This window comes from Homalodisca vitripennis, chromosome 8 (assembly GCF_021130785.1).
Source record: "Homalodisca vitripennis isolate AUS2020 chromosome 8, UT_GWSS_2.1, whole genome shotgun sequence".
Classification (NCBI taxonomy): Eukaryota; Metazoa; Arthropoda; class Insecta; order Hemiptera; family Cicadellidae; genus Homalodisca; species Homalodisca vitripennis.
In genome coordinates this window covers 107,895,383-107,920,985 of record NC_060214.1, presented here as the reverse complement: position 1 = coordinate 107,920,985, position 25,603 = coordinate 107,895,383, and the positions used below count along the sequence as shown (strand labels likewise).

General features: G+C 32.9%; 3 protein-coding genes across 3 annotated transcripts in view; 2 read left to right on the top strand and 1 right to left on the bottom strand.

The window, feature by feature from the left end:
* Positions 1–3,416: 3,416 nt before the first annotated feature.
* Positions 3,417–19,258, bottom strand: LOC124367857 (GTP-binding nuclear protein Ran). Its single transcript, XM_046825020.1, has 5 exons — positions 19,115–19,258; positions 12,665–12,928; positions 11,608–11,796; positions 4,882–5,052; positions 3,417–3,731 (listed from the first exon to the last, which is right to left on the bottom strand). The coding sequence occupies exons 2-5, from the start codon at positions 12,902–12,904 to the stop codon at positions 3,687–3,689; spliced, it is 645 nt and encodes a 214-aa protein (XP_046680976.1). The 5' UTR covers positions 12,905–12,928; positions 19,115–19,258; the 3' UTR covers positions 3,417–3,686.
* Positions 7,693–10,110, top strand: LOC124367858. The gene is made up of 2 exons (XM_046825021.1): positions 7,693–8,286; positions 9,913–10,110. The coding sequence occupies exons 1-2, from the start codon at positions 7,995–7,997 to the stop codon at positions 10,023–10,025; spliced, it is 405 nt and encodes a 134-aa protein (XP_046680977.1). The 5' UTR covers positions 7,693–7,994; the 3' UTR covers positions 10,026–10,110.
* Positions 19,259–19,384: 126 nt separating the features above from the next.
* The window catches only part of LOC124367859 (syntaxin-1A), a 96,981-nt gene continuing 90,762 nt past the window's right edge, over positions 19,385–25,603 (top strand). The window contains exon 1 of the mRNA XM_046825023.1: positions 19,385–19,571. Within this exon, the coding sequence (XP_046680979.1) occupies positions 19,539–19,571 (33 nt within the window). The 5' untranslated portion in view covers positions 19,385–19,538. The remainder of the gene's footprint in view (positions 19,572–25,603) is intronic.

The following is a 25,603-nucleotide window of genomic DNA, read 5'->3' as shown; positions in this document are numbered from 1 at the left end:
GGTTCACTATGTCAATGAATAAAAATGGACAGTTTTTTTTTATGGAGTGTTTGGCTGGTTCACTATGTCAGTGGATAAAAATGGACAGTTTTTTATAAAGTGTTTGGCTGGTTCACTATGTCAGTGAATAAAAATGGACAGTTTTTCATGGAGTGTTTGGCTGGTTCACTATGTCAATGAATAAAAATGGACAGTTTTTTTATGGAGTGTTTGGCTGGTTCACTATGTCAAATGAATAAAAAGATGGACAGTTTTTTTATGGAGTGTTTGGCTGGTTCACTATGTCAGTGGATAAAAATGGACAGTTTTTTATGAAGTGTTTGGCTGGTTCACTATGTCGGGTGGATAAAAGATGAACAGTTTTTTATGGAGTGTTTGGCTGGTTCACTATGTCAGTGGATAAAAATGAACAGTTTTTTATAAAGTGTTTGGTTGGTTCACTATGTCATTGAGAAAAAGATGGGACAGTTTTTTTATGAAGTGTTTGGCTGGTTCACTATGTCAAGTGAATAAAGATGGACAGTTTTTTATGAAGTGTTTGGCTGGTTCACTATGTCAAATGAATAAAAATGGACATTAATATTCATGAAGCGCTCAGGAAGCATTTAGAGTATCAGTAAACTGTGCACCAAGCATCAGTCAGCCAGTCTGGCAGCTAAGTTGCCTGAGGTCAGGTGCACCGTCAGCTGCTCCAGGTCATGGCACTCTGACCTGGTTGTCTGGATGTCTGTGTTCACAGCTGCTTTACTTGGTGTCACTTTGCTCGTTGAAGTTCTACGTCACACTTTTTATTCAGTTCTATATGACGTCATAATTTAGTTGCTTTACTACCAGCAAAAATATTAGTACATTATAATATGTTTCTTGCTGACAGTATTAACTAATATTGATAGGCCTTGTTTATGATTTCTCATTTATTTGCTACCTCCAAAAAATGAAATGTGATCACTTGAGAGTGTAGCTTCAAATATGAGTATTTTTTTATTAATTACTTTGTTTTATGAATTTTTTAATGGCTGAAAATGACTCCACAGTAATTTCTGGGTAAGTTATAGTCGTATAGAAGTATTATGTAGTCACTATTTCCCACTTAAAACTAAACTTATTACTGGATCACTTTCACTGCAAGACTAGTCAGGTAGCCATCTTGATTCTTATAATGCTTTTACCATTAAAATATGAATAGACACTTTCAGTGTTGAACCACTTTGGATAAAATAAGCCTACAACTATTCTTATTTTCTCAGAATTGAATTAACTGGGGTAAGGACGTGGAATGGGGGCTGCGCTGTGGCCTGAAACAGTGGTTGTATTTAATAACCGACATAGATGCTATGCACAAAATTAATTTTGGTCTAAGGCATCGATTTTTGTCGCTATAGAAGGCTAGTTTGTACTTTTCAGCAAAGAAAAATTTAGGGACTAGTTGCTAAGTAGTTGTTGGGTTCCTGGTCATGACGGGATCCCTGGGAAAGAAAGAGCTGAGGCCCTGGCCAACTTGGGCTTAGCGTCCAACACGACAGGACCTCAACCGTTGTGAGGTATTTCCAGGTGTGAATCCTTTGGGGCTGTCTTGAAATGGGTTCGGCTAAAGGGTCCAGGTCTGAGAACGACCTTCTCTCCTTCAGTAGATCGGTGTCTTCTCAAGTTATGGGTCTGACTATGGGACATGGTCACCTGAGGAAGGATCTTCAGTCTTCATTCTCCGGGAGGATCCACTCTGTAGAATGTGTGACAAGCAAAAAACTGCTGAACACCTGCTTTTTCACTGTCCAGCAATAGCAAGGGAGCGCTTTGCTATCTTAGATAGTTTAGACAAGGGTGGTGAATTTCCACAAGAGGGCCTGATCAGTTAGTTGTTTTTCGCAGTTTGTAAAACTGCTGAAACCGTAGACGGATTGGCCTCATTTAATACTTCTAGGGTGCGCAAAAGACCCTAAAGGAAAACTTGAAGAAGAATGCTAGACTAGAAATTAACTTTGAAAGAAAATGGTCATAAATTGCAAGATATTGTGCAGCAGAAATTTTGTTCAGTAACACTAGTTCTGTTTGGTGATACCATTCCACTTTAATCTTATATAACAACCTTATTTTGAAGACTTAAATTTGAAATGTTAGTTATTTTTATTATTGTTAGATTCTAACTAACATTGTTCTTTGTTTTATTATTTTTAATCAGTTTTCTTTGTTATCCGCAAGATAACACACAAATCTCTAGTCAATTGGATAGTCAGTAGTATTGGGTGCAATACCCACTCAATATATTTCATAATCATAAATTTCATTTTTAAATCACCTGTGAAGTGGTTAACTTAATTAAACAATAAATTGGCATTGATATCTGAACATTCAATAGACACCAATCTGAATAGACTATCTCATTTTTAATTACATGATATTAATATAGTATTGTTAGTTAAGAATCAGCTATTATAAATGAATTAATGTGATTATTGATCAATCACGTTCTTTTTAAGTTGTTGAACAATTGTTGTGGATGAATGAAAATAAGTGTTTTGAAGTTAATACCTTGAGGTAGGTATCAGAAGCTAGAGCCTCTTCTAGTGAACAAGAAGAGTATGTGGGAGCAACACATTTTGAGTTTTGTGGTGGTGAATTGTGGCACTAACTTCGACTCATATCAACAATAAAAATGAAATCAAATTTATATAGACTAATTTGGATCACTGGATATCTTATAAAACATTGTAAAACCACATAAACTTCTATTCAAAGTTATCTACTCTAAAGCTATGCTATTTTTGGTGGCTGTCATAATTTTTCTCAGTTTGATGGACTGATACACTATTACAGTGTAACACTAATTTTTTTGTATACAATCAACATGTAGGGAAGAAACATAAATTAGGTAAAAAAAGATAATTGAATTTAACAAAAGAAAAAGTATTATATTTTTTTACTTAATAAGATATAACAAAATTGTTAAGGTTTGAAATACCAATCGAGTACTTTGTGGTGACTCGTTCTCACGCACAGGCTTTAGTAGCCCATGTGCGATTATTTCTCAAATAATTAAATTAGAAAAATATAAATTTATTTTACACAATATACGTTAAAACCCAAATATTTATGGTAATTGTATATTTTTAGACAATGAATATATTAATATAATTATATCATTTGTAATTTTTTTTTGGAGAATAAACGATTTTTGATTTGATTTGTATACAACTTTTGTATTAATGTGCATTAAAGTAAAAAATTATATTAGAAAAAACTGTTAATGATTTTAACTCCATTACACCAAAACAAATCATGTGTCTGATGTTCAGATTTCTTTTGTAGGGCAAAATCTTCTATATATTTTACGAATAATAGGTTTGTGTGTTAATGGTATAATTTAATTCTATAGAAAAATCATTATATAGGTGTCAAATGAATAATATAAACACAACTACAAATTAAACATGAGTTTATTCAGTTTATACATATTTACTTAAGTCGATCAACATGTAGGGAAGAAACATAAATTAGGTAAAAAAAGATAATTGAATTTAACAAAAGAAAAAGTATTATAACAACCCTAGGTGTTTACAAACTTAACATAGCAAGAAATCGCTCTTGACAGATTTTAACATCTTTAAGAATGAACACCAAAGATGTGTCGTTACACTGTTCATTGATTTTGTGTTGAAGGCATTAAACATTTTGGTTAAAATCACATTTCACAAGTCTTCATCGTCTTCAGGCAGCGGTGTGTCTTGCGCTTCCTGAAATTACAACATTTATGTCAATGGATGTCCAATTCAAAATCTACATTTAGATTATATTTTAAACACTCATTTAGTTTATCTAAAAACTATTTATTTGTCTCATAATTCTATAACATTTCGATAAGATAATTGATGTACTGTAATAAAATAGCCCTTAAATTCTTAAAAACATAAATTTTGTATTATTACAGAAAACCCTAAACCATGGGTTAAAAAAAATTTTAATGACAAATCGAACTTTGGAATTATTGGTTGTTATATAGTTATTACTTTACTGCTTCAAACTTCTGAAAGTTAATATTACGCCTATTTGCTATTTGTTTACAGCTCAAAGTGACTGAGCAAAGAAGCAATTTTGGCTTTGGATGTAATGTTTGTTGAAGTCAGTTTTGTAAAAATAGATTTTGGTCTCGTCTGCTTGCAGTAAACAAGATAATGGACTTAACTCAATTGGAAACAGAATTGTGATTAGATAGTGACAAAATCTAAATATGGTACAAACAACATTTGCCTTTAATATTTACAATGGTGCTGGCCCTTAAGTAAATTTGGATTTAATAATAGACAATGTTCCACAAAGTTTTATCTTCACTGTCAACGTTTGGCTCAAACGTCAACAACTCCAACTCAGTCAAAAGATCTAAACAAACAGCTTAAACATTTAAGAAGGCATTTATATCAAGGAGATTTCGTTTAGTTACTCTCTTAAAGGGGGAATATAATACCAAATTTAAAATCTTTAAGGAGAAAACAGGTAAATTTTGTGAACAAATTCAAGCAATTAATTGTTGAGGTTTAATAGTCATGTACCACTGCCAAATACCCCCTCCCACTGGAGCATTACATGATTTAGGGATGGCCCCAATGATTTACTATCTTATTTACAGCCACACCCTTCCCTGTCATCTTTGTCATATTACTACAAGCGTAAGAATGATTATTCCTCATCTAAACAGAATGATTCATCTAGATTTGTTTCACAAAAAATCAGCAACACATTTATTAAAGTACAGTAATTACAACACGATAGGCATCTTCCTTTAAAAAATTTACAAGTGAACTATGTTGTGGTTCTAGTGTTTTTTAGTTGACGTTCGAACCAAATGTTCTGCTAAATCTTCTCACCCCTTTTTTGTCTATAACTGACCTTGAGATCCTTCTCGATCTGTGTCTGCCATTGTGGGTCCATGGTGACTTCTGGAGGCACGAGAGCAGGCATGGCCACAAACTCTAGATTCGGGTCTCCAATCAGCTTCCTCGCCAGCCACAGGAACGGTTTCTCAAAGTTGTAATTGCTCTTGGCACTGATGTCATAGTACTAAACAAAAACATATTCCTTTATCTCTTGTTTTACAATTAAAAACAATTCACAATATACTTTAACGGATAACATCTAAAATGTTGAAAATCATTAGTTTTATCTCAAATATTTCCCCCTAGTATGAACACAATATGTGTATTCAAACTGTGCTCACTAAATTACAAATTTCTTTACTGTCACATTTCCGACTTATGTATAGCAAAGATACGTAACTGGTAACATTGTCAAGTTATCCTAACCAAAATCTTATCAGATCTTAAAATATTTACACAATTTACAATATATAGTTTAAAGATAGTTTCACTGCAAGAGACAATGGAAAGAAGAAGAATACAGTGGATGGGGCATGTGAAGAGGATGGGAGATAATAGAATGCCTAGAATAGCACTGGAGAAGGAGGAAAGAGGAAGAAGACCAAGAGGAAAATCGAGAGGAAGATGGGAGGACCAAGTGTGGAAAGACATAGAGAGAAGGGGACTACAGAAAATGCAGGTGGAGGAAGAGGAGACCTGGAATGACAGACAAAAGTGGAGGAGGCTGTGTACGACGAACCGTGATAACGGAAACGTCGGATGATGATGAGTTTAAAGATTACATTTAGCTGCGATTTAAAAAAAACTTGGCAGCACTATAGAATACTTTATCACACAAATAAGTTATTACTGTTTCTTAAAATGAATTTATATTACTTAAGACCATATAACCATTAGAATGATGATTGAAGGAGGAGAAACTGGTGATGAAAGAGTGGAAAAGAACAAAATACATGTATGTGTGAGAGAATTGTGGTATGGAAGTCCTATAAAAATGTATTGTCACTGCAATACAGATTTCACTATTGACCACAACTTTTTTTGCAGAATAATGAGGTGATTTCTCAATTAACTCCAATCTGTGGATTGGATATTGAAAAACCTGTTCTGAGCCAGTACTGATGAACATGCAGGTTTTGATACATAGAATTAAGTTTTGTTTGATGTAAAGTATACAATTTAAAATAAATAAAGAAGGAACAGTTAAAATTTACAGTTTCTTGAAAAGGGGTTACACGGCGCTCTCTTTCCAGAAAAAAGTTATGTGTCTTACACATTTTATGTAATTAATTACTCGTCTAAATGGTTGTCTCCTTCCAATCTTAAAATCTTGTGCTTTTTACTAATATACTGTATATATAAATTTACAGTAGGCATTGCATGGGTTTTTACGTTGTTCAGTACAGGTTCCAATAAAAAATATCTTAGTTTATGCCTGTGTATGGTTTCAAACCAACCGTAACAAATACCATATTTCGGGGTGAATAGGGACGCCGAGGTGATTAGGGACAAAAACGGAAAAAGTTTTGTTTTATTTTGTTACATACATGTTTTTTATCAAATAGTGGTAAACAAAGTGTCAATAGTTAAGCCATAACATTTATTACTCTATGTTTACAACTTCTGTGTTTTGTTGACTTTTTAGGAATTTGTCATAACCTCAAAAGTTTGTTGTGGTGTGAACCAAGTTGATGTTTCTATGAAACAAGAATAATCTAGCCTTTTTAAATACCTCGAGGTGAGTAAAATAACGTAATATAAGTAGAAATAGGATAATAATTTATTATGTTACAAATTTTAAAAAAAAAAAAAGCGTACTTCGAAGAAAAAAAGGGGTGAATGGGGACATTGTTTGAGGTCAAAGCCCCTAGTGATCTAACATAAAATAGTTTGTTGCGTAGGTTACCTTTAATGAAAGAAATTGCTTATTAGATGTTTTTATAATGATATTTATGCAGTCTTAAAGTATATTTTTAAGACTTAGCCTAATCTGTGTCGTTTGATTTCAGATGCCGAGGACTTACTTTTAAAAAGAAAGGGGGACAGACCGCGTTGGACTCAAAGTTAGAGCAAGAAATCAGTGCTAGCCTATCTAAGTGTGGTGAATGGGGTTATCCTCTGAGTACATTTGATGTCCGGTGTTTTGTTAAGTATCATTTGGATAGAGAAGGGAAGAATGTATCAAAATTTAAAAATAACTTTCCTGGTGCAGACTGGGCTGATGGGTTTTTATCAAGACACAAGGCCATTCTGTCCCAAAGAATGTGCCAAAACATTAAAAGAAGTAGAGCGAAATTATCTCCAAAAGTAATCAATGACTATTTTGATGAGTTGAAGGAGACTGTTACAGATGTTCCTCCCGATATGATAATCAATTATGATGTGACTGCGTTGTCCGATGACCCAGGCCGTCGCAAACTAATTTTTAAAAGGGGTTGTAAATACCCTGAGCGAGTTATGAACGAAAGTAAGAGCAATGTATCTGTGATGTTTGCTGCCACTGCTTCTGGCAAAATGCTGGCTCCTAACATAATTTATAAAGCCACTAACTTGTACGATTTATGGTGCCAAGGTGGACCTCCAGGATGCTTTTACAACCGCACCAAGTCAGGTTGGATTGACGGAAACACATTTTTAGATTGGTTTCAGAGAGTTGTCATCCCGTACTGTCGCAGATCAAATGGGAAAAAAGTTGTAACAGGTGACAACCTAAGTTCACATTTGTCACCGGTTGTTATTCGGCTAAGTGAACAAAACAACATCCAGTTTGTTTTTCTGCCGGCTAATTCAATCCATTTGACGCAGCCCCTGGATATAACACTGTTCGGTCCCATGAAAAAATGCTGGTGTAATGTTATGGAAGAAGCAAAATTTCATGAAAGGAATAGCAATGCCTTTGATAAGAGATATTTTCCATCTCATGTGAGGAAAGCCCTACAAAAACTAGAGCCTAACTTACAGAAAGACATCATTGCAGGTTTTTACAAGGCAGGAATTTTTCCTCTTAACCGAAAACGTGTGTTGGACCGGCTGCCCCCTGAGCTGTGTGAGGATGAAGATGTTGATGGCAGTTAAGCTAATAGCAGCACTAGTGTAAATGACAGTTTAACAACTTTCTTGAAAGAGATGCGTTATGGTGATGGGAGTGAAAAACAAGCAGTAGGCCGAAAAAAGAAACTGAACATTCCGGCTGGCCGCAGCGTCACTCTTGCAGATTTTGATGACCCTGACGAGGAAGAAACAGAAAATGAAAGATCTGAAAACGAAGATGTACCAGACAATCAAGAATTTTATAATTATGATTCTAATGAAGAAGGTTTTGATATGGAAAAGAGAGATGAAGAGCGTTCTGAAGATTTAGCGGAGTGCATCAGTGAAGGAGACTGGGTGAAAGTGAGATTTACGTATGATAAGGGGGGTAAAGGTTTTTATTGGGAAGGTTTTAGGAATCGAAGATGCAGAATTTATTGGGACATTCCTTCGGCAGTCCAGTAAATGTGACAATATTTTTTATTTTCCCAATGTGCCTGATGAGTTCCCATTTAACAAGGATGACGTTTTGGCAGTTTTAAAACCGCCACACTCACAGAGGGGACAGTATATTTTTGAATCCGACCCCCTAAATTAGGCCAAAACATATGTAAAAAGTGTGTCTTCATAAATTTTATTATTTTATATAGGCCTATTTAAAAAACCATTGAAATTTAAGTAGCCTACTGTAAAACTTTGTTACTTTACAAATAAAAACTTTGTACTTTGCAACGATTTTCAAAATCATTTATCCTTATTTATGACAATATGTTTACAAAATAATGGTTAACACACAATATCTAATCATGTTTAATAACTAAAATGGAAGAAAAAAAAAACATAAGTGTCCCTATACACTCCATAGTAACACCCAATAGGCATTTTAATGAAAATAAATAGGTGTCCCTATTGACCCCAACCCTGGGGTGAATAGGGACAGTATTAATAAAAAAATATATAAAAATCGGTATTACTGATTGAGAAAGGAGAGGGGTGTGATTAGATGCCTAGACATTAGTACCAACTATTAACCATGTGAGTTATGTCAGATGTCATTTGGATGTTAAAATATTGTTAAATAACTTTAAAAACTGTCCCTATTCACCCCGTATTACGGTACAAGAAAACTAACAAACATTAAACCTTTTGTATTGCTGTAATAAAACCACTTAATATACCTGTAATAATAAATAAAAATGTTAATGTTCCAGTGTAATTTTTTTTAAGTTGTGTTGGTGTCCAAATGAATAAAAAACAATTTACTATTTTTATTTACTGCATGTATTTGTGCACAGTAATTGAAATAAATCCAAATTCAGTTTTTCTTACTATGTTTATATAGTAACACATAGTTACAACTATTATAGTTGGCATAATAGTAATTTCATACTACAGTAATTAAAAAGTATGAACACTAACAGAAGATAATGAGAATATAAAAAATTAAAAAAAGCACACTAATATTGACTTCTTAACCAATTAATTACAATTAGGCTACACAAAGGTAGTTATTATAGTTGGCATTACATAGTAATATTATTCTAGTAAACCAATTATGAAATACTATTACAAAATCATTTTAGATTATAAAACAAACATAAGGATACAACAAGATAATTCTTCACCATGATTGCTGTAGTAAAATAGAAATATACAAATATAACTTTACAAACCATATAAAATTACAAATGGAGTCAAATTTAAAAAATAGATAACCTCGCACAAATCAATAAGAGTGTAGTGTCAGTTAACAAACAATCTAAGCGTGTACACAACAGCTGATTGTCATAAGCAAGCATTTCCACATTGAGCGACAACTGTGCCACACTGAGAGTGTGGAAGGACTCTAAAAAAGTTGTAACTGTCACTGTATGTTAAGAGGTGTCATGCTGCACATTGTATCAGACTAAAACACCAAAACAGTTAAAAATTTAAACAAGACTTTTTACGATCTTCATCTTTTTAACAAAAGAAAGTAAAATTATTAGGTTTTAATAATTAAAGGATAAGGGGGTAAAGGTTTTTATTGGGAAGGTTTTAGGAATCGAAGATGCAGAATTTATTGGGACATTCCTTCGGCAGTCCAGTAAATGTGACAATATTTTTTTATTTTCCCAATGTGCCTGATGAGTTCCCATTTAACAAGGATGACGTTTTGGCAGTTTTAAAACCGCCACACTCACAGAGGGGACAGTATATTTTTGAATCCGACCCCCTAAATTAGGCCAAAACATATGTAAAAAGTGTGTCTTCATAAATTTTATTATTTTATATAGGCCTATTTAAAAACCATTGAAATTTAAGTAGCCTACTGTAAAACTTTGTTACTTTACAAATAAAAACTTTGTACTTTGCAACGATTTTCAAAATCATTTATCCTTATTTATGACAATATGTTTACAAAATAATGGTTAACACAATATCTAATCATGTTTAATAACTAAAATGGAAGAAAAAAAAACATAAGTGTCCCTATACACTCCATAGTAACACCCAATAGGCATTTTAATGAAAATAAATAGGTGTCCCTATTGACCCCAACCCTGGGGTGAATAGGGACAGTATTAATAAAAAATATATAAAAATCGGTATTACTGATTGAGAAAGGAGAGGGGTGTGATTAGATGCCTAGACATTAGTACCAACTATTAACCATGTGAGTTATGTCAGATGTCATTTGGATGTTAAAATATTGTTAAATAACTTTAAAAACTGTCCCTATTCACCCCGTATTACGGTACAAGAAAACTAACAAACATTAAACCTTTTGTATGCTGTAATAAAACCACTTAATATACCTGTAATAATAAATAAAAATGTTAATGTTCCAGTGTAATTTTTTTTAAGTTGTGTTGGTGTCCAAATGAATAAAAACAATTTACTATTTTTATTTACTGCATGTATTTGTGCACAGTAATTGAAATAAATCCAAATTCAGTTTTTCTTACTATGTTTATATAGTAACACATAGTTACAACTATTATAGTTGGCATAATAGTAATTTCATACTACAGTAATTAAAAAGTATGAACACTAACAGAAGATAATGAGAATATAAAAAATTAAAAAAGCACACTAATATTGACTTCTTAACCAATTAATTACAATTAGGCTACACAAAGGTAGTTATTATAGTTGGCATTACATAGTAATATTATTCTAGTAAACCAATTATGAAATACTATTACAAGATCATTTTAGATTATAAAACAAACATAAGGATACAACAAGATAATTCTTCACCATGATTGCTGTAGTAAAATAGAAATATACAAATATAACTTTACAAACCATATAAAATTACAAATGGAGTCAAATTTAAAAAATAGATAACCTCGCACAAATCAATAAGAGTGTAGTGTCAGTTAACAAACAATCTAAGCGTGTACACAACAGCTGATTGTCATAAGCAAGCATTTCCACATTGAGCGACAACTGTGCCACACTGAGAGTGTGGAAGGACTCTAAAAAAGTTGTAACTGTCACTGTATGTTAAGAGGTGTCATGCTGCACATTGTATCAGACTAAAACACCAAAACAGTTAAAAATTTAAACAAGACTTTTTACGATCTTCATCTTTTTAACAAAAGAAAGTAAAATTATTAGGTTTTAATCGTTTACTAAATAATGTACAATTTATTACACTACTTACTATTTGATATATCTACTCTTACATAACAAAAGGACTAAAACTGAGCTATTTATTTACCTGCAGGTTCTTCTTTCGGTGGAATACTATACTCTTGGCCTTGACTTTTCTGTCCTTAATATCTACTTTGTTGCCACAGAGGACAATGGGAATGTTTTCGCAGACTCTAACTAGATCTCTGTGCCAGTTAGGAACATTCTTGTAGGTTACTCTGGATGTCACATCAAACATTATAACTGCACATTGTCCCTATAACAGACATTGTGTGTTACAGTACGCTAAACGCTTCAAGTTAATATTCTCTACACTAGAAAAATCCACAGTGATAATGTTGTGTGGATTAAAAATCACTCCAAAAAACCAAGGTTCTTTATGCATGACATATGTGGTTTAATAGGAATGTGCTCAGGACTTTTGGTAGCGTGACTAGCTTTTGATTATGCAAACTTTTTGTATCTTCAGAGCTACAGCCCATAAAGACACCTTCCCTGAAGAAGAAACGTTTCAATGATCACTAGCTAAGGAATCATGAGCATTCGGAGCAATCGTAATTTTGTAAAGAGAATCATCAAAAACTGGCTGAAAATATAAATATTTGTACAAAAATATATATATATATTTTTAAAATAAATTTATTGAGAAATGATCAAGATCAAATGATAAACTAAGCAGAAACTTGCCTTTCTACTAAAATTAAGAATTGTAAATGCAAACCAACATTAGGTATATGAATACAATCAGATGCTTTACAAAGGTAGGCATTTATGACTTATGCCATCAATGAACCAGATTTACTGAAAACTGGTTGCTATGAGGACAAATAAATTTTGTTTGTTTTAGATGAAAAAAAAAGAGAAACGGTTACGCCACTTTTTTACGCCACTTCCACCTTTTTATGAACAATAAATACTGCAAAATCACACATGATAACTTTAACAAAAGTTATGTTGATGTTTAATGTATTTAGGATTAATAGGTAACATAATATATGCGTTTTATATGTACACAACTTCCATGAATTATTTTTTTAAACTTCAATTCAGAAGAAATTTGGTTGGAAATATCAGACATTACCAGAAACAATTAGTCAAAATACATTCATAATTGGTATTCTAACCTGGATGTAATAACCATCTCTAAGACCACCAAATTTCTCTTGCCCTGCTGTATCCCAAACATTGAACCGGATTGGTCCTCTGTTAGTGTGGAACACAAGAGGGTGGACTTCCACTCCCAATGTGGCAACGTATTTCTTCTCAAACTCTCCTGTTAGATGGCGTTTGACGAACGTAGTCTTTCCTGTACCTCCATCTCCAACAAGGACGCATTTAAAGGTAGGCATCTCCTGGTCCGCCATTTTGGAATTTAGAATCTAGTTTCTCTGGAATAATAAACAAAGTTAGTGTAGCTGATCAATAGAAAGTTCAAGAAATTAAGAAAACCCTTATCAATACATCTTGTGTAGCTTCTGTTCTTAAGAGGAAAAGGAACTAAATCCATCAATTCTATTAATGCATTTTTCATTGTTAATAACAGGACTTTGATTTAACCCTCCCCCCCACCTATTTATTTAAGTTTCAATTTAGGGTCTACTATTATTCATTAAATGTATTCTCCTTTTCGCTGACATAGTTTCCTTTTGGGAAGTAGGAAACAAGAACCCATTGTCAAAGTAATATGTAATTTTTTAGATCCCATGTCAGAAAAACTGTTAAAAATTTTGTGATCTATGGATATTACCAAAGCACAGAGTTCTACAACCATCATAAGACACAACAAAACTAAAGTTACAATTATTTGTCTTTCCGAAAACTAGTAATAATAAATAAGCAATAAATGGCTGATTCCTGTCAAATGTGAAATGTTTTTTGCTCCCAACTTATGCAAGAATAGCTATAAATTGATAGTGCTCGCTTATGCATTGACTTGACGGATTTCGTTGAAAAAAGTACTGTTGGAATTGTTAAAATTCCAGGTACTTAAGGTACAATCTGGAGGCTACTATTTTTTTAAGAGTTTTTCTTACCTGGAACCTAAAACACTACATTATTAGTAAGAGCAGACCTTATTTGACATAGTGTGAAAATTACATGTCATTGAGACGATCACTTGTTTTCTGTCTCTCAAAAGGAAGCAACGGCAGCGAGAAGGAGACCACTCTGTCCCTGTCTATTACTTGTCATTACACGATGATATAAGAAGATTTAGATTAGGTTTAGATATATTACTAGTAGTACCAAAGTTAAACATAACCTTTACGAGGGTCGCTTACTTATTATATTATATATACTTATATATTAATTAAATAATACTTATAATTTGTCAATTTTTTCAGTGACCAAATGTCATTAACATAATCGAAAACACTTGTTCCACTGGTTTATAATATTTGCAATAGGTCTAGTTAAAGTAGGCTTTAATTTCAGTATTTGGAATAAGATTCCTTGCTATAATTTAATTAAGTAGTTCAGCATAATACATGAGCTGGTTTGATGTATCTTGCCCCTACCACCTTAGTGTAAGTGAAAAATTATATTGTGAAAAATATACCATATTATAAAATAACAATATAATTAAACTTAGCTAAAATTTTGGGGACAAAAGGAAAAAGCATAGTAACGTAAATTTTTAGTGAAAACCCCAAACAAAAGCTACAAATTAGGCTGTATACTAAATTTTAATTGAAAAAAAAAAAATTCATGAAGAATACTAATTTAGTAATGGAAAATAAGTAGAAAATCAAAATAATGAGAATATTAAGTTAAATATAACAATATGTACCGAGCGGACCTAACAACACAATTTAAATTGTAAGAAACCTGTACGCCTGAAACTTCACAATACTACTCTAATCCTTAGTAGTATATTGTCTAAAAAAGAACTTAATGCACTTAACAAATGTGTACTTTACTCATTTTTTCAAGTAGGTTACGTCTGCAAACTGATTATACACCGATTTTGAGAGAAAAATTACTTCCAGCTTCATTGTTCCAGCATGTAATTTACATTTACTAGCTTTGTGCCATCTTGGACATCCTAATTAGTGCTTTATAGCAATAAACATGGTTATGTTTATTAATTGTCAACAAATAAAATAAATCAAAGTTTTGGTTTGGTAGCCAGTCCACAGATATATGATATATTGCAAATGAAAAAAAACTATAACAAATTTACATAATAGTGTACAAAAAGTAGCTAAACTTTATGCGTTACTGAACATCTATGGACTCCTCTCCATCCGAATCCGCAGAGATCCATATTTCGAGAAAGATTGGCACACAGCGGTCAGCCAGGCCTCTCGCTCAAGTAAACCATTCTATATAATCTGATACACTATTGAAATCGAGCCAAGACCGATCGCCGGGATTAGGCTTGCTTAATTCTAATGTGTGAACCAGATAACATAGTCATGGTGATGACGCATGTTGATTCATTCAATCGCAAGTTGAAGAAATTTTCACGGTTCGCACATTAAATCCTTGGCCTGTTTAAGGTTTTTTTTTACGGTGAACGAAATTCACGATTTCACAGTTGGGTGGGGACCCTGTAATTCATTGTCAAACAAATCATCATTGTTACCATATTCTCCATAACTGCAATTTTTCTAATAACAATCCGTAAAGTTTAGAATAACACAAGTTATCACCTATTGTAATCAACAAACGCGACCAACAAAACAAAGACTGAATTTTTTTTGTCATTTATTACAAACAAAACTGAAAGCGAAAATCATGTTAGTAACAGCTGATATTTGTAGGCTACTACTGCGAAGACAATACCATACCAAACGTATCTGAGAGCATCTTGGTGGAAAAAGCACAATGCCATTTGCAAAATAAACAGTAATTGCTCAAAAGCAAACAGAGGATGCGTAGAGCACTTCTTTGGCCCACAATTCATAAATTTTTTTTATTTTGAAGGAAAAACGTGTCTTGTTAGCTTGTGATACCAATAATACATGAACATTGCTTTTGTACTGGCAGTCATTACTCAAATATCATACACATAATTTTAACTCTGAATTAATTAGGAACAGTATTATTATTCAATACATTCTAATTGATAATTTGGTAACACAATTCGATTGTGATGGTGGACAGTAACTATACTACTGCCCTAGCCTAGTTTAGAAGCATTAAACAGATTATGCTGATAATAAACAAAAATTGTTTTATTTTCATTTGTGAGAAATCATGTATAGTATTTTATACATTTCGAGCACTGATTATAGTTAACCACTACAATTGAAACATCAATTTTCATGAGTAAAGAATCCACAATATCATTACCGAAACCAATTTACATTACGGGTACTACAAATAATAGTATAGTTCAGCTATTTCTATATCTTAAAGATTAATAATTATATGGGCTACATTATAATAAGTGGCCACCGCCACAATCGGATAATGATTATCGATTTTAAATATTACTATCAAATATAATGTTGGACCTATAGATATCCATAATTAATCATTGCCAGCTGGTTTTATTTAATAACACACTGAGTCGATTAGTGACGAGACAAACAATGGCGATGAATATGCAGATGTTGGCACAAAATGCATTTTTAAAAACGAAAGATTATAACTAACTTATTTTACTGTAAACTACAGTACAAACTTTGAAGATCCACTAAATTCTGCAAACACTCTAACTACAAAGAAATCCTTAAAAACTGGTCTCAGAAGTGACCATTGCCCATTATCTTGCAGAAAATATTATCGACGAGAAGTAATGTTAATGAAGTTACTACGCAACTCAAGAGTAGTTTAAATACAGTTTAGCTATTTTATACAATTCGAAATAAATAAATTCCTTTTACATATAAAAGTGTAAATTCTCTATATATAATACAGTTTTAAAAACCCAAGACTTAATTCGGTACTTTGGGATTATACCGATCCCAAACATCACCATTGATTACACCAGTATGAAGAACACAAAAATATAAATTTATAGAAAACAAACATGATAGAATGAAAAAACAACTCTTTAATTACAAAATTACAACGATTATCAATTGTTAATGGGGTCAGATTCCGTTGTATGCCCCCAACACTTACACTTTTTTCAATGAACTTAGAACGTTATAAAACGATGTAGTTGAGTAACAGAACTAACATTTCATCAATCAACAAGCATTTCCAGGTATCGTTGTTGCTGTTATAATATTATCTTTCTCGAAAATCCCGATTACGGCAGGCCGCGCGGCATCACATGATTATTTAAGTTTTTTGTACGGTACATAATTGCCTTTCCATTACAATTCAATTTATATTTCTGATCAGCCCCTCTAGAATTTGATATTTTACTGATGGGTACTATCTCGAGGGATGTTTTTCTTTCGTCGACATCAGCGCGGGGCAGCACCCTGCCGAAGCCCGCAGGCACTCGCATTTAGGGTGGCGGATTGTGATAAGAATAAAAACGAGTTTTTAGTGTTTTTTTTTCAATAAAGAGTTTAGTTTTTGTTTGGTAATGTTTGTTTTTGTTGAATTTTTGTGTTTGGAGAAATGTAGGGGTAAAACACTTGTACAACAAAGCGACCACAGCTAAACGGGCAGCGAGACTCTGCAATCACGTTATCTACTAGACCGCTTGACTTTGACCTCTGTCTGAGGATGGGGAGGGGTTTGCGATAAGACAATTCCGGTTTTATATTGACGAAATATTGTTCTACGCTAATCTAGTAATCAGTAGAAGCAAAATGTCAAATAACGATTCATGTCTGGGTGTGGTCGGTATAATCCTAAAGTAGGTACCCTTAATTCACTTCGACACTATTGTTCAAAATTTATTCAAAGTAAAATCATATTTATAAATGCATTCAAAGTGAAATCATGTGTTTGGTTATCGCTTAATGGCAGCAAGAACCATGACGTGTGTTCTTTGTTTCACAAGGAGTTACACTTATCCTTGAAAATAGTTAATGGTAGCCCAAAGTTAATGTTGTTTAGTTTGTAATTATATATATATATATATTTTAATTTACATATTAATTTGTAAGTTTTCAAACCAGAAAACTAAATTGTTTTTTGAAATATCTATTACTTTCCACATTTTGCCTTCAATATTTTTAGATGGTTATGAATATCGATGATTGGATATAGGCTAATTCGAAAATTATGATCCAATTGTGGCGGTGGCCGCTTACTATACTGCAGCCATTTAATGATGAATAAAAAAAAAAACCAGGCATATAGGCTATGCATATTTTTTACAGTGTAAGGTTTTGTTACTTTTTACTATTTTGAAGTATAAATGTGTAAGGACACCTTGTGACACAAATAACACATGTAGCCTACATCAGCAATGTACTTGCGGGCGCCACCGGCCATTACTTTAATAACATACACATGATTTTAATTTGTTTCAATGAATTCGGAACAATAAAGTTAAACCAAAATATGTTATAGGCTTTTACGATTGCATTAAACAAGATTTTTTTATGTAAAATAAAACAGCTAGCTATTATTAATTATGAATATCCATAGGTAAACTTTTATATAGGCCTATTCAATAGTTTAGATATTTATAATCGATAGTTAACTTACCAGTTTAAACGTTTACATTAAAGATATGCTCAAACACATTACCACTAAAGTTAGCATGCCACTTCTAGTGTTTCATACTCAGATGAAAGTTGTGTAATGATAAAAAGTAATATACTTGTTAACATATTATTTACCAATAATGAACACATTATTGTTCATAGTTCTAAAACATTTTATTAATTTTGGGTTGGTCAATCCACAACTACACCTAATCTATAGGTTAACTATGTTTTGTTGTACCATGTTGACTACAAGCAATTTATTTGCTCACAATATTCTAATTAGGCTAGGCCCACATGCAAATTTAAGAGGGATCCAGATAGGCCTAGATCTACAGGATTTAACTGAAATAGCCTATTGGGACTGAATCTATTTGTAGAGCTGATTCAAGCCTAAGAGATGAAGTATCTCAAATTTTTTTTAATACTAATGAGTTTAGCTTGAGCCTACAGACTTCACTGCAAGACAGACATAGGGCTAAATCAAGTAACCTTGTTAACTTCTATGTCCCAATGATATTATCTTAAACGAGACTTTATGACTTGCAACACAAAAGTTAATTAATACGATATAAATGAATACTAAATTGTGAAAGCAAAAATTAAGCTCTTGAAAGTTACAATCCCAACCTTTGGGCCAGTTCATGCCAGTCCATTGTGCAACATAGCTACAACAAAGGCGACAAAACGATAAACACAAAGGAATAAAATGAAACATAACCTTACGCCAAAGTAGCTACTACGTGTATTAACTAATGGATAGTCAAAATTTGGTGGTAATTATAGTAAAACATTTAACCTCAATACCGTTATCAGAAAACGCGCCACGAATTCTGTTCCACAGGAAAATGGCCACAACGTACCGAAACAACTATTAAGTTTTACATTCAATTAAAAGCAAATAAAGAAAATACTTACATAGTTTTATTCAGCGTGATATGTATAATCAAAACCAAAAGTCTAAGACGTTAATTTACTAAGATTCACGGGAAATCAAACGATAAAACTTACCTTCAGCCGAAGTCGTTACGGTTCACAATGGTGTTTCAGTTGAGAGGAGGAGTAGTTGGGAAGATGGAGGGAGGAAGCGGAAGTTCAATTTCAAATAATTCTCAGTTATTTATGAATAAAAATTAAAAATAAACATAATAATATTTTTTGTCATTTTAAAATTAAATTCAATTGACGTAAGCTATAAATTTTATTTTTTTAAATATATTTCTTTAAACCATTTTACAGCATAATTTTGCAGCTTTCGTAATGACGTCACAGGCGCAGCCGCAGTTTGACAGACGGCATTGCAGAAGCGTATCGATTTTTACTGTCGTCTACACAGTTTTAGTGTCCGTCTATTAGTGTAGTAGTGTCGTTTCATGATAAATTTCAGTGAATGGGATTTTTATTGAACTAACAGTGATAATTACCTGGTTCAAAGATGACCAAGGATAGGTTACAGGCTTTGAAAGCTGTAAGTATTCTCTTATGTTGTACAAATTTGGATTATACTCAAAATTTGGTATATGGTCTACTCCCGAACAATATATTTTCTAAGAAGAAAATGATACTTTTCGGAGATGTTTTGTGTGCTAAGCAATATAGGATTAACATTAAATCAATTGTTAACATAGCTATGTTGTTATTCATTTATAATTCAGACTAAACTCGAAAGAAATACTTGGTCCTCTCAAGAGTATGTTTGTGGGCAAACCTAAGCCCCACCCCCAAACCTTTTAGAAAATAAACTAAACTCGATTACTGATCTTTTATTGTCATGATTTGTAAAATCTAAATACTAAATTTTGTTCTTACGCCCTTGTTTAATTTTAATGTCAGACAGATTATACTAAATGGCATAATCCAATATAATAGTAGGACTAATTTGGACCTACTCCAATTTAGTATTGTATTCCTGCTTAAAGGTAAAATTATAATTTTATTGAGAGCTAAATTAATTAATAATATATCTGTCCAATTTGGTGGCATATAATACCCTTACTTATTCAGTTGTCATCTTTTTTTATATAATATATAAACTGATTTTAAGAAGCCTAAGACAGATTGTAAAACTGAATGTAACAACATTTTGAAATCTAGCCTAGTTTTAATAATTTGAGGTTTTATTCATTTGTTGAAAATGAATGTTAACAGTAGGACAATTATCAGGGTATTATTCACATCTTAATCCTTAGGTGCTAGAGCATTAAGTTGTACAAAAGTTTGTCTGAAAAATGCCAGAAATTTCTCTTAAGATACTGCGGAAAAATGCCAAACCTATTTGATTGATTTTGTTACATTTTACTAAAACATCCTTAAAATCAAAACAATTTTAGATAGGCTAGGCTCCTAATTTTTATATATACTTTCCTTACAGATAAATTGTTTAATTAAAACACGTAAAATATTCATATAATGCTAATTTATATAAATAAAAAAAAATTTTACTTATCAAAAAATGTTTGAACATTTTTCCAGTTTCGTATGCAAAATAGCACTTGAAAAAAAATTGGGTAGAATACGATAAGCGGACTTGGTTTATATATCAACTTATCTAAAACACTAAATTATAGTCACATATTTCAAATTAATAGAAATAGTTTAACACTTATGTAATGTCATAAATAGTAAAAGAACCGTAAACATTAATCAAATGATAAAATTATGGCTGGTGACAGGAAAAATGTTATTTAAATAATAAAAAAGTAACATCAAAACAAGCATCAGTTTATAAAATACACTATAAGGCTATCACCGAGTTCTGATTAAGTGAACACTTGAATTGGAAAATCGTATTTATAAATAAAACTGTTAAGAACAATAAAAAATAATTTGCAATTAAGTTAGGATATGTGAGTGAAGAGGTGATTTTTGACAAATGTGATGCGGTAAACAAACAAGATGAACTCCTTTTTGGTAGCGTTTGGAAAGTAGATCTTTTCGTAAACGATTCATTACATTATTTCAAGTAATCTATTTAGGTTACCACACACAGTAAACAGCGATGGAAGCAACTGTGAACTATGTAAAAGATCTCGATCTAATGTTCCTTTGGATTATTATGATGAAAACTACACTTTTCATTGAAAAATTAAAATGTGAGGAAATTTTTAATTGACGTCCGTATATACGGACTTGGCATTTTTCAGCAGCATTTCAAATGTCCGTCTATAAGGATGTTGGCTCTAAAAGGGATAATGTGTACCTATTCTTAACACATTATATATGATTGTCTTGGTTTCTGGACAGTTGCTTTGTAGGCTACATATAGAGCCTACTTTAAGTTATTGCTTCACTGTTTGCTCACCTCATTTCGAAGTTTATGTATTGCTGTTTGTGTGAGGTCAAACACTTTACAACTGTTGGAACAATTCCTCGTGTTCCTTTTCAAGATATTCAATTGTTTCTGTTCGCCTTGTAGTTTTTCATTCGTCTTATTTCGTGTGTAATACCATAAAAAATATTAATGAGTTTGTTACTAGGTTCTATAGCCTATTATATTATATCGTATTCATGACTATTATAATGATGATGTGTTATTTTGACAATTTCTACAAATGTTCTGAGCTAACTAGGTTTGACTTTTGCCAAATGAAACTTGTGCCATAAAGACAGTATGAATGTATAGGAACATAATCTTATTAAGTTAACTCTTTTAAAGAGTCTTAAGTGAAATTTTCGATTTTATTTGTACCAGGAATACCAGGTCTTACATTTGCATGTTTGAACCATGATTCCCAGCCACTTTTGATCAAAATGTACTACATTAAAAAAAAAAAATAGTTATATATTTGATATTGCATTTCATTTCACAATAAACTATTACTTACATAAAATACAATTAAAAAAATTATACTTTTTAGTTTTAGTTGTGACACACAGTTAAAAAGTTTGAAATATATTGATTAACTCAGTAAATCCTTCATTTCATTCCATACAATGAATTAGTTCAGAAACTATAGTTGTGTGCATTTTAATTTGCCAGTGAGGAACTTATATTTTAAATACTTAAATTATATTAGTCATATTAATGTTATAAAACACAATGTTTTGGAAACACTTGTTTATGGTTGAATTTTGTATAGGTTATTGTTCTGTTCCAATAAATGTGCTGTTTATATGTAATAAGTTTAATTGGTGTGGGCACAGGTGTTATTAAAGAATGGATTTTAAAGTGAAAATAAAAAAAACTGACAGGAAATTAATCAGCATTAAATAGAGCTGGTGTCAAAATTCCAGCCCTGATGAACCTGAAAATAAAATAAAAAGGTTCATGAATTGGATTCTAAGTCTTATGACAAGGAGGATTCTTCGGCATAAGCAATTATTGTGAACGTGTTTGTTGATGCACTTGTAGAAATGACTGCTACTAACAGGAGAGTGCATGCTAGGAGAATTGAACAGAAATTTTTAACTGTTTAAGAGTAATTGTCTAGTCAGAAACTTGATCAGATGATACAACAGTTCTTTACTTTTAGCATGGATGTGAGTGAAGTTATTGTGAAGTACTTTTCAAGACTTCAACTTAAATTTTGTGAAGTAAATGAGGAATAGTCTTAAGCACAGAGCAACTGCTTTATCTGAACTTGTGTGATGTCAAGGATCATGAGGACCTTACCAAATGAGTACACTATGGCACTATAGCATTATGGACAGTGATGATGTTTTTAATACCCTTTGTGAAGGAAATGTATGTCGTAGTCACAACTGGACGTCAAAAATCAGGGATTTGGAGAAAGTTTTGTATGTTCTTGACATAGGTAGGAATGAATAATCTGTGAGTTGCTCAGTTGGAAATGATTACATTTTTAAAGTATGAATGGATAAGTGTGATTTCATGAAGAACAGAAAATTTTTTGAATAATGTAGAAGAATCCATTCAGGACTGGTATGAGTGCCTTGCCCATCAGAACAAAACAAGTTTAAAAGTTTTTGAAGACTTTTTTTTTTTTTTTTTTTTCTTAGGACAAGAAGCTTATAAATTGCACTTAGTCCTGTAAGAACCTTTGCGCTGCTTTCGGAGTGATAGGATATTCAGGATGGGTAAGGTTAGGTAGTAGGGGCCGCCTCCTATCGAGATCCATGAGGAAGAATTAGGGCACTACATCTCAAAGTCATCCCGGAAGAAGGGGAGGCCAGCTCTGAACCAGCCTCTCCAGTCAAAGTAGGCAGGGGGTGCCACACCCTTGTTGAGGTTAACAAGAACCTCTGAGGTAAGGGAACAAACCCCACCAACTCCAACAGTCATTTTCCACAGAAGACCAGACCTATCGAATTGCCCATGAACCCCAGAATCTCAACATTTGCGGTTAGTGATGTGCCGCTACTGGACATCCATAAGGTTGCCCAGATTAAAGTGACACATCGGTTTTTGCTGTGCCCAGTGGTGGGTTCAACTGGAAGGTATAAACCAGCCAGAAGTGATCCCTGCTGGGTGATACATTGAGACATGAATGTTACTTTTGACATGATTTGTTGATTTTGACATGATTGTTACGGGTTTTGCGAAGGATGTGTTCTTAATAAACAACATTGAGATACCTATCGTACTTGTGTGTAAAAAAAACCAAATGAAATAATCACTGCAGATATCTGTGGTATTGTGGAAAATGTATCTATTGGAGGAAATCAACATTGTCTTGTGTTTAAGGACTATTTCACAAAGTTTCTGAGGCTATTAACTTTAAAGAAATAATTTGAGGTGGCAGAGTGTAGAAACACTTTTTAATGAATACCAAGTTGCAGGACATGTTGTGAAAATTTTTATGATTGTGGGGCAGAATTTTGTAATATGACAGTAAGGGGTATGCTTTCTGATCATGGAATCCTCATGGGAACTAACATGCCATTCACTCGAGAGGAAAATGGTTCCATAGAACGGAAAATGAGAACACTTGTTGAAGCTGCATGTAGTATGTTATATCCAAATAAAAACTTACCAATGTGCTTATGGTTAGAAGTAATGAACACAACATGGCATGTTATCAATGGCATTGGTCATACAAGTGCAGGAAAACCTTAACATCTGTGGTATAAGAAAGGACCTGCACCAGTTGAACATTTTTGGCCATTCTACAGTGAGTGTTACGTACATGTACCGCAACAGAAGTGGTCAGCAAAGTCAGTGTGTGGTTGACTTGTTAATTACTGTGACAAAAGAGTGTTTGATGGCCAAAAGAATATAATGAGTAGGATGTTGTATACAGACCTATACAAATAAATCATAAAGTACCTGAAAAATCAAAAGAAGATGTATTCAAAGTACTGTTGGAGAATAAACAATTTCTGTACCTTCTTTATTTAAGAGTTGTCAGAGTAGAGGGAATAGAAGACGAGCAAAGGTACATTCAGAGGGATGACTTGACTAGTGTTTGAGTTACTTGTGTTGAATATATGAATGAAGGAACTGATATAAATGAGAGTGATACTAATGGTGGTGTTGGAAGGCCAGTGTGACAATGTAAACCTCTAGAGTATCTTCAAAAATACATTTTGCTTACCTATGCTGGTCCAGTCTTTGTGAAAGCTCGGAAAAGTCCTGACTGGGGGCACTGGCAAGCGGTAATGAATGATGTGATGGCATCATTGCAGAAAAATTATGTTTTCGATTTGGTGATGTTTCCACCAAAGCAAAAGGCCATTGGTGTTAAATAAGTATTAGTGAGAAAACAGGACACATACAAGGGAATACAGGAAAACTATGGATCAGTTGTAGTGAGACGTTTAGCTCTGTGGCTAGGTTTGATACAATTCAATGTTTGTTAAATGTTGTTTAGTAAGAAAATATGTGTCTTAAGCATTGTGGTGTAAGGACACTTTTTTATATTCAAAGAGAGGAAGCAATTTACATCAGACAGCCAGAAAGTGACGACGATAAAATCGGAAAAAGTAAGGAAACTAAAACACAGTTAGTATGGGTTGAAACAAAGTCCGAGGTGTTAGTATGAAGAAAAATAACAAAATCCATACTAGCAGCTTTTATTCACAGGCACATCCGAGTTTGTTATTTGGAACAGAAGTGGCGATAAGTTCTTATTGTAATTTTTGTGGATTATGGGTCTAAAGGCAGGATTAATTGAGAAGTTGCTGATCTGACAGATTATCAAAGATGCAAATTTCATTTGGAAGTAACTGATCCTGACTGTTATTCGGGTGAAAGGATACAGTGATTCTAAACTAGAGGTCATACATAACCTACATGCTGGAAAGATACAGGATTTCTGGTTCCCACCCTGTTGGAACGCCTGTGAGTAGTAAGTGTTAAAACAGTGGTTGCAGCAAGTAAGTCTCTTGGTGCAGATGTACCATTTAGAGAAGCAGTTTGAAGTCATAGTATGTTTGCCTTACAAGACCTGAATATCAACTGTGCTGTGAGTATTGTGGCTCAGAAAATGCATGCTCTTTCCATTGCAAGAAAATTACTTTTTTGATCTGACGCTGTTTGCCATTCTTAACAGCCAGAAATTAGTCTGATAGAACAAAAGGAATATGACAGGCAAAAGTAAG

What these genes read in the sequence shown, in the direction of transcription:
- LOC124367858 (XM_046825021.1), top strand. Translation starts at nt 7,995, where the DNA reads ATGCGTTATGGTGATGGGAGTGAAAAACAAGCAGTAGGCCGAAAAAAG. An exon ending in ATTTACGTATGATAAGGGGG is followed by an intron (nt 8,287 to 9,912) that starts GTAAAGGTTTTT and finishes AGGATAAGGGGG; the next exon opens with TAAAGGTTTTTATTGGGAAG.
- LOC124367857 (XM_046825020.1), bottom strand. Translation starts at nt 12,904, where the DNA reads ATGGCGGACCAGGAGATGCCTACCTTTAAATGCGTCCTTGTTGGAGAT. An exon ending in GAGATGGTTATTACATCCAG is followed by an intron (nt 11,797 to 12,664) that starts GTTAGAATACCA and finishes TGTCTGTTATAG; the next exon opens with GGACAATGTGCAGTTATAAT. An exon ending in AGATCGAGAAGGATCTCAAG is followed by an intron (nt 3,732 to 4,881) that starts GTCAGTTATAGA and finishes TTGTAATTTCAG; the next exon opens with GAAGCGCAAGACACACCGCT.